This window comes from Lichenostomus cassidix, chromosome 1Aa (assembly GCF_008360975.1).
Source record: "Lichenostomus cassidix isolate B80296 chromosome 1Aa, HeHo_3.0, whole genome shotgun sequence".
Lineage (NCBI taxonomy): Eukaryota > Metazoa > Chordata > Aves > Passeriformes > Meliphagidae > Lichenostomus > Lichenostomus cassidix.
Window position 1 is genome coordinate 14,237,712 of NC_139480.1, and position 15,521 is coordinate 14,253,232.

At 39.5% G+C, this 15,521-nt stretch overlaps 1 protein-coding gene across 2 annotated transcripts in view; it reads left to right on the forward strand.

Annotated features, from left to right (window-relative positions):
* The window catches only part of SLC2A13 (solute carrier family 2 member 13), a 141,479-nt gene that overhangs the window by 21,335 nt on the left and 104,623 nt on the right, over positions 1-15,521 (forward strand). For both annotated transcript variants that reach the window (XM_085041183.1, XM_085041173.1), the window contains exons 2-3: positions 5,323-5,482; positions 9,297-9,505. In XM_085041183.1, the coding sequence (XP_084897309.1) occupies positions 5,323-5,482; positions 9,297-9,505 (369 nt within the window). The remainder of the gene's footprint in view (positions 1-5,322; positions 5,483-9,296; positions 9,506-15,521) is intronic.

The following is a 15,521-nucleotide window of genomic DNA, read 5'->3' on the forward strand; positions in this document are numbered from 1 at the left end:
TTGCTTGGTTTTCGTGCAAAGGGTCAGCACAAACCGGACCTGAGGGACAGAACCATGATACAAAGAGACACCAGCTGCTGGATGTGCCTCCTTCTAGTTAACCATCAGTCCTCTATACTAAGCATGAAAGAGTAACCGAGTTGCAGCAGCAACAACAAAAGTTTGTCAGGAATCCTTTCCTATGTTTTTGTTGCTCCTGACACTGGTTATTGGCTGGTGCCAGTGAAAAGACTGACACTTACATTCCTAGCACTTTAGAGCTTTTTTATTGTGCTAGAAGTAAAAGTGCATCTCGTTCAATATCCTGTCTCCAGCTTTTGTTGCTCATCCATTTTTTTTATGATGCACCTTCCCTCCTATCTGCAGGAAATATGACAGGAGTTGTAGTGGAAGTCCTGATCTGGATAGGGTACGTTTATATCAGTCTGATCTTGCAAAAAGAAGTCTTTAAAATTATTCCATCTCCTTAGCATTTATGCTCAAAGGCATTCTCTAAACAGTAACTCGGATTCCTTTTTAGTCCTTATGTTTTCTACTGTAATCTCATTTCTTAAAATATAATTCTAATTATCATAGGCGTTTTCCTTCATTGATCTTTTTATTTCTACTGTCAGTAAGTTTGTTGGCTTAATTTCTGAACTTTTTAATTAATTTTTTATGATGCTTACATGTTCATACTGGAAATACATTCCTGGATAATAAAGTGATTCTAAGCTGTCTTTTCACTCCTTTGTTCTATTGATTGTCTTAAAATTGAGCTGTGTACAGACTTGTCTCTGCTTTCTAATGGTAAATCTGCAGATTATAGTAGGAGCCCTAGTAATTAGTCTCCTAAGTGATTTTAGGAGTGAAAAAACATTTAATATGATGACTTCAGCCCATTGTGTCATCTGATTCTTCCTGTATAATAATTAGATGCATCTTCTAGTAGAAATTTACGGAAATTCTGTTACATTTTTTCTAAGCTATATCCTTTAATGAGGACAGAAAGTTCATGCCTTGCTTACTCAAGTGGATAAAGACTGGACTTGGCTGCTGTCATATTTCGTGGCTGTGGTGCACAACGTAGAGCTTCAGCCTTCTCTGACAGATTCCAGTTAATTGTTTTAATTTTCCTTTTCTCATGTCTTGTCACTTATTAGCTCCATTAGTTAAGTAGTAATATACTTGCCTGCAGCAAGAATCTTTTATTTGGTATGAGCAGTTTAATGGTGAGAGCATATTAGAAAATGTCATCTCAGTGTAAATAAAAGCATTCTCATATGAAAGATTAAGGAAAGATTCCACTGCAGCTGTATTTGTTTTGCTAGGAAAGCTGTTCTTTGTTTTCAAATTTCTTTAATATCTAGCTATTAAAATAATTACATAACAAATACTGGTTATGTATTTTAGAGATTTTTATACTTGACTAATACTTAATGCCTTGCCCTTCTGACTGTGCATTTTCAGAAGAACTTCCTCTCCTGTGTTCTAGTATGTCTTAAATGGAAATTAGAGGAGAAAAGTCTGGAGAACAATGATGCATTCTAAGGCAACTGAAAGCAAATGAGTTATGTAAATAATACTAGAGAATCTAAAACATTTTATGTTTAAAGTGATACAGTTTTTTCCCTTATTTTGATATGTTTCACAGTAGCTACTTTTATTCCTCATGTTTTTTTCAGGAAGAACTTTGCTTTTGTGTGTAAATGCTTGCTGCATGATAGTCAGATAAACTGGGAAGGCTTTCCTAATTGCCTCCCCCTGTTCCCTGAAAGCTCCTGCTGCACTCTTTCGGACTCAGAATAGAAAAACGTGTTTTGATACTGAAAGATAATTGAAAATACATAATAAATGTGTCTTCTGAACTAAGATTTTTGCCTGAATGTTTTGAACCTGTCGGTTTTGGGATGCACAGTTGAGGAAGTAAGGTCTGAATAGAAATCCAGAAAGGCTGTTTCAGACAGCAGCATTATGAACACATTTCTGAGGGTGAGAAAGCTGGCATGGAAGTTGCAGAATCACAGAGTCAGTTTGGTTGGAGATCCACATGTTGAGATGGCCAAGGTCTAACAGCCTGGTTCTGGGCAGCCTGCTCTGGCTGCCCAGCTTGAACAGCGGTTGGACTAGATGATCTTTAAATGTTTCTGGCAATCTAGACACTTCTGTGTAATTTTGAACTAATACTCTAAACCTTTAGGTTTCCCTAAGAAATCTTGTGCTATTTTTTGCACGTTTGATAAGAAATAATTTCAACTATTGTATTAATGCCAGCTGAATAGTTGGTATTACTGGCTGACCTGTGACAAGAATGTTGAGGTGTGCAACCTTCCTTTTCTCTGTTTATTCCTGTAGTTATTAACTTGTGAAAAGAATGCAGCAGAAACAATAAATCTGTTGTCATTATGGCTCTTGCTCAAGACTTTTTACAAACACGTTAACTTTCGTGCTACCCCTGTGTTATGCAACAGGTTTTAGGTTTACCTGTAAGAGGCAAGTGTCATAGCTGGGGCTACCAGTGGTTCTAGCAGTGTCTCAGGGCTGATGGTGTGCACTGAGCATTAGTGAGAGCTGCTGGTCTGGCCAACAGTGTGGCTCTGCTTTTTGGATGCCTGAGAAGCATTTTTGGCTGCCATGTTTTGAACAAGATTCCTCTGCAGGTCCTGTATAAAATCAGTCTTCATTAAGAGCTGAAAGGGGGTAAAAGGTAGCTTTTTTACAGAGCATGTATTAATTTTGGTTGTGCACATCTTTCTAACTGCTTTCCAGTTAAAACCACATACAGATATTGCCATCTTCTCCAATTAGCTTCACTATGTGATTATGTATGCCAAAGATATATTTTAATGTACAGTCCCAAGAAGCCTGTGGGAGGATGGCCACACTGCAGTGAGGGAACGAGCATGAGCATGAGAGGTGACATGCCCAAGGCAGAGGGGTGGCTGGGGGAGCAGGAAGGCACAGCCTCTGGGCCAGGACTGCAGCAGCCACTGCCTCATGTGGGTCCTCGGTGGCTTTTGTTTGCAGCAAATGGACATACTCCTGTGCTTTCCCATAAAGGATTTTCTCTAGTATGTGTGCTGTGTCCATCACTTTAATTGGCATTACTTCAAATACTGATGTGAAAGATGGGAGAGAAATACCTGTAGTGGTGGGCTGGATTTGAAAATTCACTTCTCTGTCAAACACAAAGGACTATTTGAATGCTTCTTTCCATGGTGCATTCTGGTTGGCTTTGAAGATTGGTTGAATAAATTTTTAATGCTTTTTTTCTTCCCCTGATATTTTTATGTGGGTTTTTTATTCTGTGCTGGTTGCTCAGTCAATAGGAGGAGGAGGCATTGGCATGTCTTGGGAGGCTCTGCTGGGAACTGGGTTATGCTGAGAGGCTGCTGTGAGTGTTTACCTATTGCAACAAAGGATCTTCTCATGCCATGCTTTTATTAAACAATCTGTATTCCTTGCTTGAGCTTTTGGAGGCTCCCAGCAGTCCTGTCAGACTAGTCTTGTTGCTAAAGATGATTTTGTGCTCTTAGTTTGATGAGTCAGCCAGGCAATGGGGTGCTGGCTGGAGCGTGTACCATCCCATGATGAAGCCCTTCTACTGTGACACAAACCAGGAACTGTAGATGTGCTTCAGGAGTCATGTGCATGCTTGTAGGTGACCCCATTTCTCGCTCTGGCCTTGGCCCTGGCCCGTGCTGCTGTGGGGCTGTCTGTATGGACCTGGTGGAGCTGCCCCAGGCTGGAAAATGTGGTGTCTCTGATGGGGCTTGGCTCTGCTCACAGTGCTGATGTTATATCTCAGCTGACTTCAGTCAAAAAGTTTTGGGCAGCTGCTGCCAATGTACTTCCAGTCAAAAAGTTTTGGGCAGCTGCTGCCAATGTACTTCCAGTTTTAATTACAAAAGAAATTGCTGCTGCTTGTCAGTGTTGGTTCTTGGTAAGAAATAGGGATTTGGAATACCAAAGCATGTGCTGCACCCTGTTTAAACAGAGTTCTGTGACCACCTGATCTCTTCAGTTAGTCACTTTGACTTACGTGTGCTTACTGGGATCATAGCATCTCTTTTCTTTCAAAATTAGAGATATATCTATCCTTTTATTTAGTCTCAGTATACATGCAATGTGAATTGAAGATAGTTATTCTTTTTGTCATTATGTCGAACCCTGAAATTCTAATACAGCTGCTAGCAACCATTTGCACTGGGTATAGTTCTAGAGTTTGCTAGTTGCATTTTCTTTAGTCTCATCCTTTGGAACTCAGAAATCTAATTTGTCCAGTATGTTCCATTTAATTGTGTGCCAGTTTTGACTGGAATATAGTTAATTTTTTAAACATGAAGTCCTGAGTTTAAGTCCAAAATATAGCCCCTACTGACTGCTATGAGGAATATTAACTTTACCCCAGCTGAAACCAGCACAATGTCCACCCCATATTCCATTTAGATGCAGTGCATTCTTATAACCCATGAACCTCCTTCCCATCCTTTGATATTATACACAGATATTCCCACAGTGTATGGACTGCCCCTGTGTAGTGTCTGTAAAGTATCCATAAATGTCCATTGAGTTCCTTTAGTCCATGAATTTTGACTCCATCTGTTAGGGTGGTCCCTCAGGGCAGGAGAGGTGGTGTTTTCTGTGGTGTTTCTGGGCACCAAAGCCAGCTCAGGTCAGTTACTGCTTGTCATGCCCAGCCTTGGTCAGCAGCTCAGCCCTGTGCAAGCATTCGTTTGCTCCTTGCTGGTGGGCTGGGGGAGAGAATTGGAAGAGTAAAAATGAGAAAACTCATGGGTTGGGATAAAAGCAGTTTAGTAGGTATAGCAAAAGCCACACACACAAGCAAAGCAAAACAAGGAATTCATTCACCACTTCCCACGGGCAGGCAGGTGTTCAGCCATTTGCAGGAGAGCAGGGCTCCTCCATGTGTTATGGCTACTGGGGAAGACAAATTCCATCACTCTGAATGTCCCCCCTTTCCTCATTCTTCCCCCAGCTTTTTATGCTGACCATGATGCCATGTAGCGTGGAATATCCCTTGGGTCAGTTGGGGTCAGCTGTCCTGGCTGTGTCCTCTCACAACTACTTGTATACCCACAGCCTCCTCACTGGTGGGGTAGGGTGAGAGGCAGAACAGGGCTTGACTCTGTGTGAGCAATAACGAAAACATCCTTGAATCATTAACACTTTCCAGCACAAATCTAAAGCATAGCCCTATGCTAGCTACTATGAAGAAAATTACCTCTGTCAAAGCCAAACCCAGCACAAAATAGTATGTTATGATGAAAATGTGTTGTATCTCTTTCAATTTTATAACTGTAACTGAATTTATTCTTGTAGGTGTAGCATCTATGACTGTGCCAGTGTACATCGCAGAAGTGGCTCCACCACACTTACGCGGCAGATTAGTCACCATTAACACTCTCTTCATCACTGGAGGGCAGTTTTTCGCAAGTGTTGTCGATGGAATCTTCAGCTACCTCGCGAAGGATGGATGGAGGTTTGTGAGTCGCCCTTGTTGAAAGCAGACTGGCGTAGTCATGATTTGGTTGACAGCTATCATAATTCTTGTTGGTAAAATGGAATTTACATAGAAAGTGGTAAAAGTGTATACTAAAATGGAACTTAAGTAATTAATTCTGGCCAGAATAGATCCATACTGCTTTCACTTCAGCTTAATATTCACAGTGTGCACAGGTTTTTTTACTTAACTAAGCTTTAAAATGGAAGAGCAATACATATGCATCACAAGCTTGAATGATTGTCATGATGTTTATGAAGGTAGCTTGCCTTTTGCGTTTAGAATAATTACATGCTGATTTTTCAAAAGGCAAATTTGCAGTAAGTAATATGCTGTATGTGCAAATTAGAGGTGAATTTCAAATATTCTTATTCTGAGCAGTAGTAATCTGATCAGAATTGAAGGATATTGTAACATAAATTAATAGTTAAAAGTTACAGAATAATAAAAATCTATTTCCTGGCAGCACAAACCCAGTTCTTTCAGCCTCTTGTTTTATGGCACACACTTCAGTTGTGTGACCATTTTAGTAATCTGCTGTTATTCCTGGTTTGTTTCCTCTTACATTCATAGTCCCAGTCTTCTAAGTGCAGCATGGTGTGTTGAGTAGTGAAGAGCAATTGTTTCTGCAGCCTGCTGGCACGTGCTGGGTGACTTTTGCTAAGGCAGTAATGCTGTGTTTTATGTATGTGCCAAGTACTGCTCTGCTGCATTGAGTGAAGCGAAGCGAAGTCAAACTTTCTGTGAAGAAACAGGCATCACCACAGTGGTGAGGTGCAATGCTGGAGCTGTTAATTGGGGTGGTGTACTCTCCTCAGCTAGTTCATGGCAACTAAAGGCTGAGCAGGGAAGAGTACAGATGGTCTGTCACCTGGAAAGAGTGGCCAGCAAATGCGTGGAGAGAAATCACAAATGTTTACTCCTGAGTCATTACGTAAAAAAAAGGAAAATTACAGGAATTATTCTATCTCTTACGGACTGAGTGGCTAAGTACTGGAGTGCTGCAAAAAACAATAAGGAACTTTACTTTTTCTTGGCTCTGCTTGTTCTTGGAAATGGTGGATATTAAATTAAAAATAAACCAAAGAAAACAAATATTTAAGCTGACCCTTATGTCAGGTTAGCTTTATAAACCCTGCTAATGCCATCTTAATAGTATTGCAGCAGTATGTCAGAGAAGGAGAAATGTTACAGCAGACTTATTAAATTTCATGCTGGATTTTTTCAGGTCTGCTAGACATCTGGCTTCAAACTCAAAGTCTTGTAATCTGTATAGGAAAGAACTATATTAGATTTCTGAAAGCTGGCTCACTGCATGAAATGTCTAAAATTGTCTGCTTTTACTCTAAATTGATTATATCAAAATGGCTTGCTCTGAAAATTACAACAACTCTAGAACTTGCAATGGATGTTCTCCCTCAACTAAACATTTTCTTTCTGTCCTACTCCTTTTACTCAACTTGGATCAGAATTTTGTAGATTGGAAACTAACTTCAGTGTGGTAGCACTGTCTGTACATCTCTTTCTTATCTTGCCTGTGATAAACAATCCAATAGAGTCCAGCTGGTAGCTTTAACAGGCTGGATCAAGCTTTCAGGAGCCTTGATTGATTTTGCCTCCTAAGATTGCAGGCACCCAACTGCTTAGTTCTGGAGGCTCTGCTGTGTTGCAGTGACCGAAGGGCTTTGGAGGAGCAGAAATTTAAGTAATAGGAGTCTGAAGGACTAAATCTGCTTACTTAGATACATTAAAACATACTATTATGTGCACTCTCACAGGATACAGGAGTAGTTTTTAATCGCTATGAGTTTTACTCTTCATTTGAAAGAAAAGGCTTTCTAAATACCCTTCCAATGAACATACCGAATCTACAGTTTGGTGAGCTTCAATGGTGTATGTATTTTGTATACAGGTACCAGAATGTTTGTGTAGAAGGAAAAGTGTAGGAAGAAATAAGGCCATTAAGGAATGCGAGCATTAGTGAATGAGGAATGAGAACATTAATGAATTAGTGACACTGTTAGACATGTTGACCAAAGATTACTCAACTAATAAGCCTTCCACAAACTTTGTGGTTTAAATTTATTTTTGTTCATATGCTTATCTTTTTTAACTAATGATGAATTATATAACTTTTAAAGTGTTGTGGAAAAAAGAAAAAGATAGCTGCTCGCTGAATTCTTTCTAGAGCAAGATTTGCTTGTATGACCTTTGGAAATTTTGCATGGTTCTATGAAGAACTTAAGGGCTCAGCTTCAGGGTGGGAAGACTGGTCTGCATGCATGTTGTCCTGGGATGGCCATTCTCTTTGCATTGCTTTTTGAGTATTCTTTTTACCATTCTCCAGTTTTCTGCCTGTTGTACTGCCTATCTTTTTCTTTGTTAAATCCACAAATGCCTCTAAGAAAGTGTTTTTCCGTTTTTACTCAAAGTGCATTTGGACTTGACAAATACATTTGGTTCATTGCCCTAACATAAGATTTGCAGTAATGGTTGTACTCTCCTTCCTACTCAATTAGCAGGCTCATTTGATAGCATGCTGTATAGAAAGATCCAGGTGAGAGGCTGCTGAATCACCTGTAAAATATGCATCCTGAGGTATGGAGAGAGGAGCTAGAGGAGAGATTAGCAAATCTCCTTAATCTCCTGATTGGTGTCAAGGTGTGAATCTGTTTATGAGTACAGGCTACCTCAGTATTCACAGGGACTGGTTTCTGGAGGTGTTTTAATGATTATATCCACTGATGTAAAATCCATGATAACTGCAATAATGTACAGGTGACACCAGTACTTTTTAAAGTCTTCAATAAAAGTGAAAAGAATCTAGGTGAAGTGTAAATGGGAAAAGGTCAGATTTAAAAAGCAGAACAAAATTATACATTGCTCTGCAATTCTTTTTATCTTTGTATTGTTCTATTGAAGAAATGTAAAAATGTGATGTGTATAGACCAGCGTCACCCATGAAGATTGGTGGTGTGCTTGTCTTCCACAACCTTTTCCCCCACTTTGGATGGAAAAAATAATGGTATCCCTGGGTGTTGTGACAGGTGGTGATTCTTGGAAGCAGAACTGTGCTTTAAACAGTGGTAATTCTCTGTTGAGTATGGAGCTATCCTAATGCTGCAAATAGTAACCCCATGGCATCTAAAAGGCAGTTTTAATGTAAAACCTAGCACTGCACCTGACTGAAGATTTAAAAGCAGACGCTCTAAAAGATCTGGTGTAAATTGCTGTGCTGGTGAAATAAACTTCTTTCAGTGTTTCTGCTTCAAAATTAAAACTGGCACATGTGCCTCTGTATATGTACTACTAACCAAATGATGCATTTTTCTCTGGCTGAGTTTTTTTGTTTGTTTTCAATATGTCAGTGAAACAATTAGCAAGATTTCAGTCTCATTTCTGACATCACCAGTACCCATTTTTCCTCCATGCATTTGCTTTCTCTTTCTGTTGATCATTGTCACTGAAATGTTTATCAGTTTCCATACTAGTAGAATATTTCAGGATTTTTATTTAGTCTAACTTAGTGTCCTCAGGAGCAATGGCAATAGAGTCAGTGGTGGCAGAATAGTCAACGTGTCCTTTAGATTTCCTGGAAATGAAGGAAAGGGCCATGTTTTCTAAAATACCTGCAGAATATGATTCTTGCTCCCTTAACTTACAGTGAGAAAGAATACAAGGAGAGGAAGATTTAATCTGTAAATACACTTTGAGTAGCTGTAACTGAATCTTCTCATAGCATGTTTTTATAGGCAAATAGTAGATATTTATCTATTTGCTTATTTATTTCCAGGTACATGCTGGGCCTGTCGGCTGTACCAGCAGTTATACAGTTTCTTGGATTCCTGTTTCTTCCCGAAAGTCCCCGCTGGCTCATTCAGAAAGGCCAGACTCAGAGAGCACGGAGAATTCTGTCTCAAATGCGTGGCAACCAGGCAATCGATGAGGAGTACGACAGTATCAAAAACAACATTGAAGAAGAAGAAAAAGAAGTTGGAGCAGGTATGCTGAATACTTGTTGTCCAGTCTGCCTATCAATGAGGAGATAAAAATCAGAAGAAATGTTGAAGTTGTAGACTGTGGAAACTTGATGTTTTGTTTTTTCTTGTCTGTTTTGCACTTTGAAGTATTTCATGTAGTGGTAGCTTCAAAAATGAAGATATGTCAATGATCCTTCTCTTGTAAATTAGGTTCTGATTTCTTAAGTGAGGGAAAAGTAAAGTTGTGTAGAATTCTAAGTTTATACCACCTTTGCTTATGTGAGAATTGATTTCAGAAAATTGATCAGTTTAAGAATACACATCTCCAAAAGTGGAAATAAATAAAAGGAAGTTTGGTTTCTTTCATCAGTGGAAAAGGCCAAACAGACACCAGGGAGGTCAGAAGGCATTGTACATGCCTCAATTATCCAGAGGCCCCTTTCCAGCCAACTGTATTCTAGACAAGAAGCCTTTGGAAGGATGTACAAAACTAGGCCTGTGGTACAGAGATTCTTTTTCTCTAAAAGCAACTTCTGAAAGTCCTTTTGATCTGCCCTCAAGAGAATAAGGCACCTAAATCAAATCCTTTTTTCGCTCTTTTGAATCTTCATGCCATATTTGCTCAAAACTTTGTGTTCATGTGTGTACTTATAAAACAAGATTATCATTCGATTGACTTTCTGTACTCTGCATATTTTTCTTAGCTTTCTGCTGGAAGTGTTAACCTGGGAATTTCAAATAAGGCTCTTAAGTAAGAGTTATCGTTGATAGGAAGATACTGTAACTTCTCAGAGCTGGTGGGAAGAAAAATGGATGTTACTTTACATCTGTGTAAACTGAGATTCAGCATTTTATAATACCTTTTCTCACTGCCTCATTGAGTTTGCTTTTGAACTTTACAATAAATAATTATGTGTCTGGAAAAAGTTATTTGACACATAGTTGAAGGATTTTCAAAATATTAATCCCTAGTGTGAAGCAGGGCTGGGTTTTTTCCTCACATTGTTTTTGAGGCTTTGGATACTTTTTTCCCCAGTTCTTTGGGGTTGGGAAATGAAGTTCTTTGAAGCTAATTTGTTAAAAAGATGAAGCAGAAATTCATAGAACAGCTTGGGCTTAAGAGTCCTGTGCTGAGGTTCTTCATTCTAATTAGGGATTGGGCTATTCAGTTCTGTGAAAAATTACTTCATGACTAGTATTAGAAATAAAAGGAATAGGCATTTGGCTTACTCAGTCTCTTTTCCATCACTGGGCTGTAGGGTATGACTTAGCTTGTTGCTCTTAAATCTTTTGTGATGATGCTTTTTCACAATTGCGAATCAAATGTGCTGCTGTAGGTCTGTTGTTAAATCACTCCTCTATACATTTGTAACTTGGACTGGGACACTAATTATGAGATTGCTGTCTGAGATATATAAGTCTCTTGGTATGCCCCCCACAGTTCTCCAAAAACTTACTGTGTTACTGGAGTTTTGTTAATCCAGCACATTGCTAGGAAAAAGCTTGGTTAGTTACAGAGAATCAGTGTTTTCCGCTCACGTAATCTACAGCTTCAGAGTTGTCACCCAAGTGCATTAAAAAAATGAGGGTAGTTACAAGTATATGCTGTCCCCCTCATTATAAATGCTTAGCAGACAGGTCTTCATTGTTATAAAGAGGAATGTTTTGTGTCGGAATCAGGACATACATTGTTTTTGTTACCTTTCTGTAACTTACAGGTGGTATTTACAGGTAGTGTTAAATTGTAATTGCTTTCATTTCTTGAGGAGTTGTCTGGATCCCCAGTATTGAATTTTGCTTTTGTAGTGCAAAAGCAACGTTCTGTTCATGGTTTCATTGGCAGGTTTTCAGGTATTGACAACTTAAATGTGTGCTTCTACAAAGACTTCACATTTTATTTTGCTATGAGTATATTAGTTATGGGGGATTTTTGTTTGTTTATGTTTTTTTAATGTATATTATTGTAAAACTTTTCTTAATAAATTCTCCTATTTGTGGCAGAGAATGTTTTAAAATGCCAGTTAACAGCAATCACAAATGACTGTAATTCCTGTCAGACAGTTTCCTCATTTCAGTTTATCAAAAAACTTTAATAGACCTAAACTGACAGTGTATGTACATGACATTCAAAGAAAGATGACTTTGCAGATTGAAAATAATCTGGCTTACTTTTAGGTAAAATTGCCTTTTCCTTCACTGTCTTTTTTTTCTTGAAAAAGGACAGATGTTTTTTTTCATTGACTGATACACAAGCATTTTTGCCTGTTCCTAAGGGCATCACTTTCTAAGTGAAACTAAGGCTGGGTTTGACTCCTTCTCTTCGAGGGTGTTACACGATGTAGCCATAACATATTCTCCAGTCCCACACTAAAAAACTGTAATGCTTTTTGTAACTGTTTCATCAACTGTTCTCATCATGGAATAATGAATCATAGGGAAACTTCATCTGTATTGTTTAAACTGCTTTAAAGTTTGGTTTTAATGTGTTTCATAAAGCTAGAGAACTTTAATTGGATTTTTCACATGGTAATCAAGCAGCTTCTGTCTTCAAAATGACGAAAATTCCTTCAGCAACAAACTTCTGCTTCAGAAGTCTTTTGTACAGTTACGGGATATGTGTTAAGTGAATTATTCACATTTCTGTATCCTCTGCAATACGTTCAATCAAATCAGTGCTGCTGATACTGCTTAGCAGCTTATATTTTAGCATTTTGAGATTCGTATCAGGAAAATAATGTATTTTTTGACAAATACTTTCCTCATGACTGGTTATGCAAATGACATTTTTTCTGGCAGTCATGGATACTGTTTTGCGTGCTCTGTTCTATACTCATAGTGTGATTTCTGGTGCTGTAACCTTGTATTTTGACAAGTGGAGGGGAGGACATTGCATTCTGCAGTAACATTGCAAGACAAGTCAAATCTTGGTCAAGTCCAGCTAATCATCATCTGCTAATATCAGCTCTCAGATGCTGTAGTGCAAAAACAAGCTGTCAATAGAAAAATCGGAATGAGGAAGATTTTAGAAAAAGAGTGTTCCCCAGGAGTGGTGCAGAGCAGTTTATAGGTGCAAAGTGGCCTTCCCCTTCAAAGATGCTGGAGATATCTCAGATTCCCCAGTGCTTTGCTTAGGTTCTGAAGCCTCCTGGGAGAGAAATGGGAGAGAATGGTCAGAAGGGGTTTGCAGTTGAGAAGAGGATCAAAGACATTGCTGAGAGAGCATTCTGGCACAACTCTTCCTAGCAAAACAAGTATGACTCACACTGCTGCTGAATTGTAGTTTTTAGTGCAGTTAAGGCAGAGGTTCTGTACTGCATCTTAGTTAAAAATAGGCAATCAAATCATAACAAGTGCAGGTAAGCACTGTCACAGAGGCTTAATCACAGAATCATAGTATCATGGAATGGTTAGGGCTGCAAAGGACCTTAAAGATCATCTAATTCCAATCCCCCTGCTAAGGGCAGGAAACCTTCTACTATACAAGGTTACTCAGACCCTCATCCAGCCTGGTCTTGAACACCTTCAGGGATGGGGAATTCAAAACGTCTCTGGGCAGCCTGATCCAGTGCCTCACCACCCTCACAGTAAAGAATTTCTTCTTAATATCTAATCTAAATTTACACTCCTTCATCTTAAAGCCATTCCCCCTGTCCTGTCCCTACATGCTCCTGTAGAAAGTCCCTCTCCAGCTTTCTTGTAAGCCCCCTCTACATATTGGAAGGCTGCTCTTAGAGGTCTCTGAAGCTTTCTCTTCTCCAGGCTGAACAGCCCCAGCTCTCTTAGTCTGTGTTTGTAGGACAGGTACACCAGCTATGTGATCAACTTAGTGGCCCTTTTTTGGATTGATTCCATGTCCACATTTTTCTTGTGCTGGGGGCCCCAGAGCTGGATGACTCCAGGTGGGGTCTCATGAAGGCAGAGGGGGAGAATCACCTCCCTTGACCTGCTGACCTGGCACATCTCTTTGATGCAGCCTCAGATATGGTTGGCTTTCTGGGTTGCCAGCACACACTGTTGGTTCATGGCCAGCTTTTTGTCTACCAGCACCCTCAGGTCCTTCTCCCCAGGACTGCTTTCAAACCATCCTCCACCCTGTGTTAATGCTTGAGATTGCCATGATCCTGCTGCAGCACATTGCACTTGACCTTGATGAACTTCATGAGGTTCTCACACGCCCACCTCTCAAACCTGCCAGGATCCCTCTGGATGATATCCCTTCCTTCCAGGGTGTCAGATGCACCACACAGCTTGATGTTGTCAGCAAACTTGCTGAGGATGCACTTGATCCCACTGTCCATGTTGCTGATAAAGGTGTCACCATACTCAGCCCTGAGGATTGTCACTTGTCACTTTTCTCCAGTTGGACACTGAGCTGTTGACTGCAAGTCTTTGAATGTGACTATATGGCCAATTTTTTATCCACGGAGTGGTCCATCCATCAAATCCACGTGTCTCCAGTTTTGGACAAGGATGTCACACAGGACAATGTCAAATGCTTTACACAAGTCCAGGTGGATGATATCTGTTGCCCTTCCCTTATCCATCACCGCTGTAACCCCCTTGTAGAAGGCTACCAAATTTGTCAGGCCATAGGGGTAGATAAAGTAGCTTGTGCTCCTAAGCAAATTGAATTGTAGAATTTGTAATGTTAGTTCTAGAGCGAGCTTTTGGGAGTGAATTTAATGTGGTAGTTTGTGCAAAAAATAAAGCTGTCTAGCACACCTATTGTAAAAGTTTTACTGGCTGCCAGAATAGTACTCGTTTCTGACTGGAAAGAAATCATTATAGCATCCAATGGAGACATTTCAAATAGATTGGTAATTTTCTGTGTGCCTGACAGTACTACAATGTTCAATGCAAATTGGAGAAAAGTATCAGTTTATATTGTCTTTCTGGGTGAAAACTGTCTGCAAACTGTATCGCTTTTCCTCACACCCCTCCGTGTAGCTGTACTCAGCTGGGATGTGCCAGGATGCATGGATGGTATTTCACACAAAATCAGAAGTGATGTGTTTGGCACTAACTTAGCATCTTGATGAAATGAACGTCATTTGCATTAAGACTAGACATTTATTTTTGTGTAGATGAAGGACGTGTAACTATGAATCATAATTAGGAGAGTAGTGTAACCTCCCCCAGCCCTATTTATCCTACATTTCTGTAACCTGTGAATTAGGATTGAGATTTTTGACCTTATCTGCTATGCTTGTGGACCTTTGCCTTTTATTATCTGTGGTTATCCATGTACATGTGACAGCTTCTGATCGTGAATATGTCTTCTTTGCACATTGTGCTTTCCAATTTTGCCATGTAAAACTACTGGGGCTCAGTGGTGCATGGAACCCTGCTGCTTCTGTGAAATTCAGTGAGCCATTTATAAAATTGATCATTACAATATAATACTGTTTAACCTTCATTCTGTGTCTGTACCAGAATGTTGCGTAATGTGCACTGCTTCTGGATTAGACATTTTCCTGTGTTTTCATTATTTTAATGCATTTTTTTGTGATAGCTGAGGTTTTTTTGTGACACCAAGAAAGATGCCACTCTTTCAGTCTTTTAGGCTTGACTCACTTAACTTTTTTTGCTGTATTTCCTATTGGATCAGTGAGTCAGTCTCCTTTTTTATGTTTTGTATTTCCCTGTTGGAGATAAATGTGTTATGACATAAAGGTAAAACCACCGCATTGCTGTTAGGTTTCAGCTTCTAATTTTATCCATTTAACTGAGAGTTAAAATACAGCATTATCAGGCAGATCTGGATCCTCAGTCTTTTCTGGTTCCACTATATTTCTACTTCTTGCAACTTTTCTTCTTAAGTAATATGTTAACTTGTCAATATTCCTGGCTATGGCTTTGGCTGGAACCATTTGATATGCATCTTTCTAGGGAGATACTTAGAAGCTTGCAGTGTTTTCATTCTTAATCATAATTCTCCCCTTGCCTCTGGGAGTCCTTTTTATCCCAAGGCCTTTGCCTGACATCTTTGATGTTGGAAAAGAGATAGTCATGCTTATTATTATTGGACATCAGCTGGA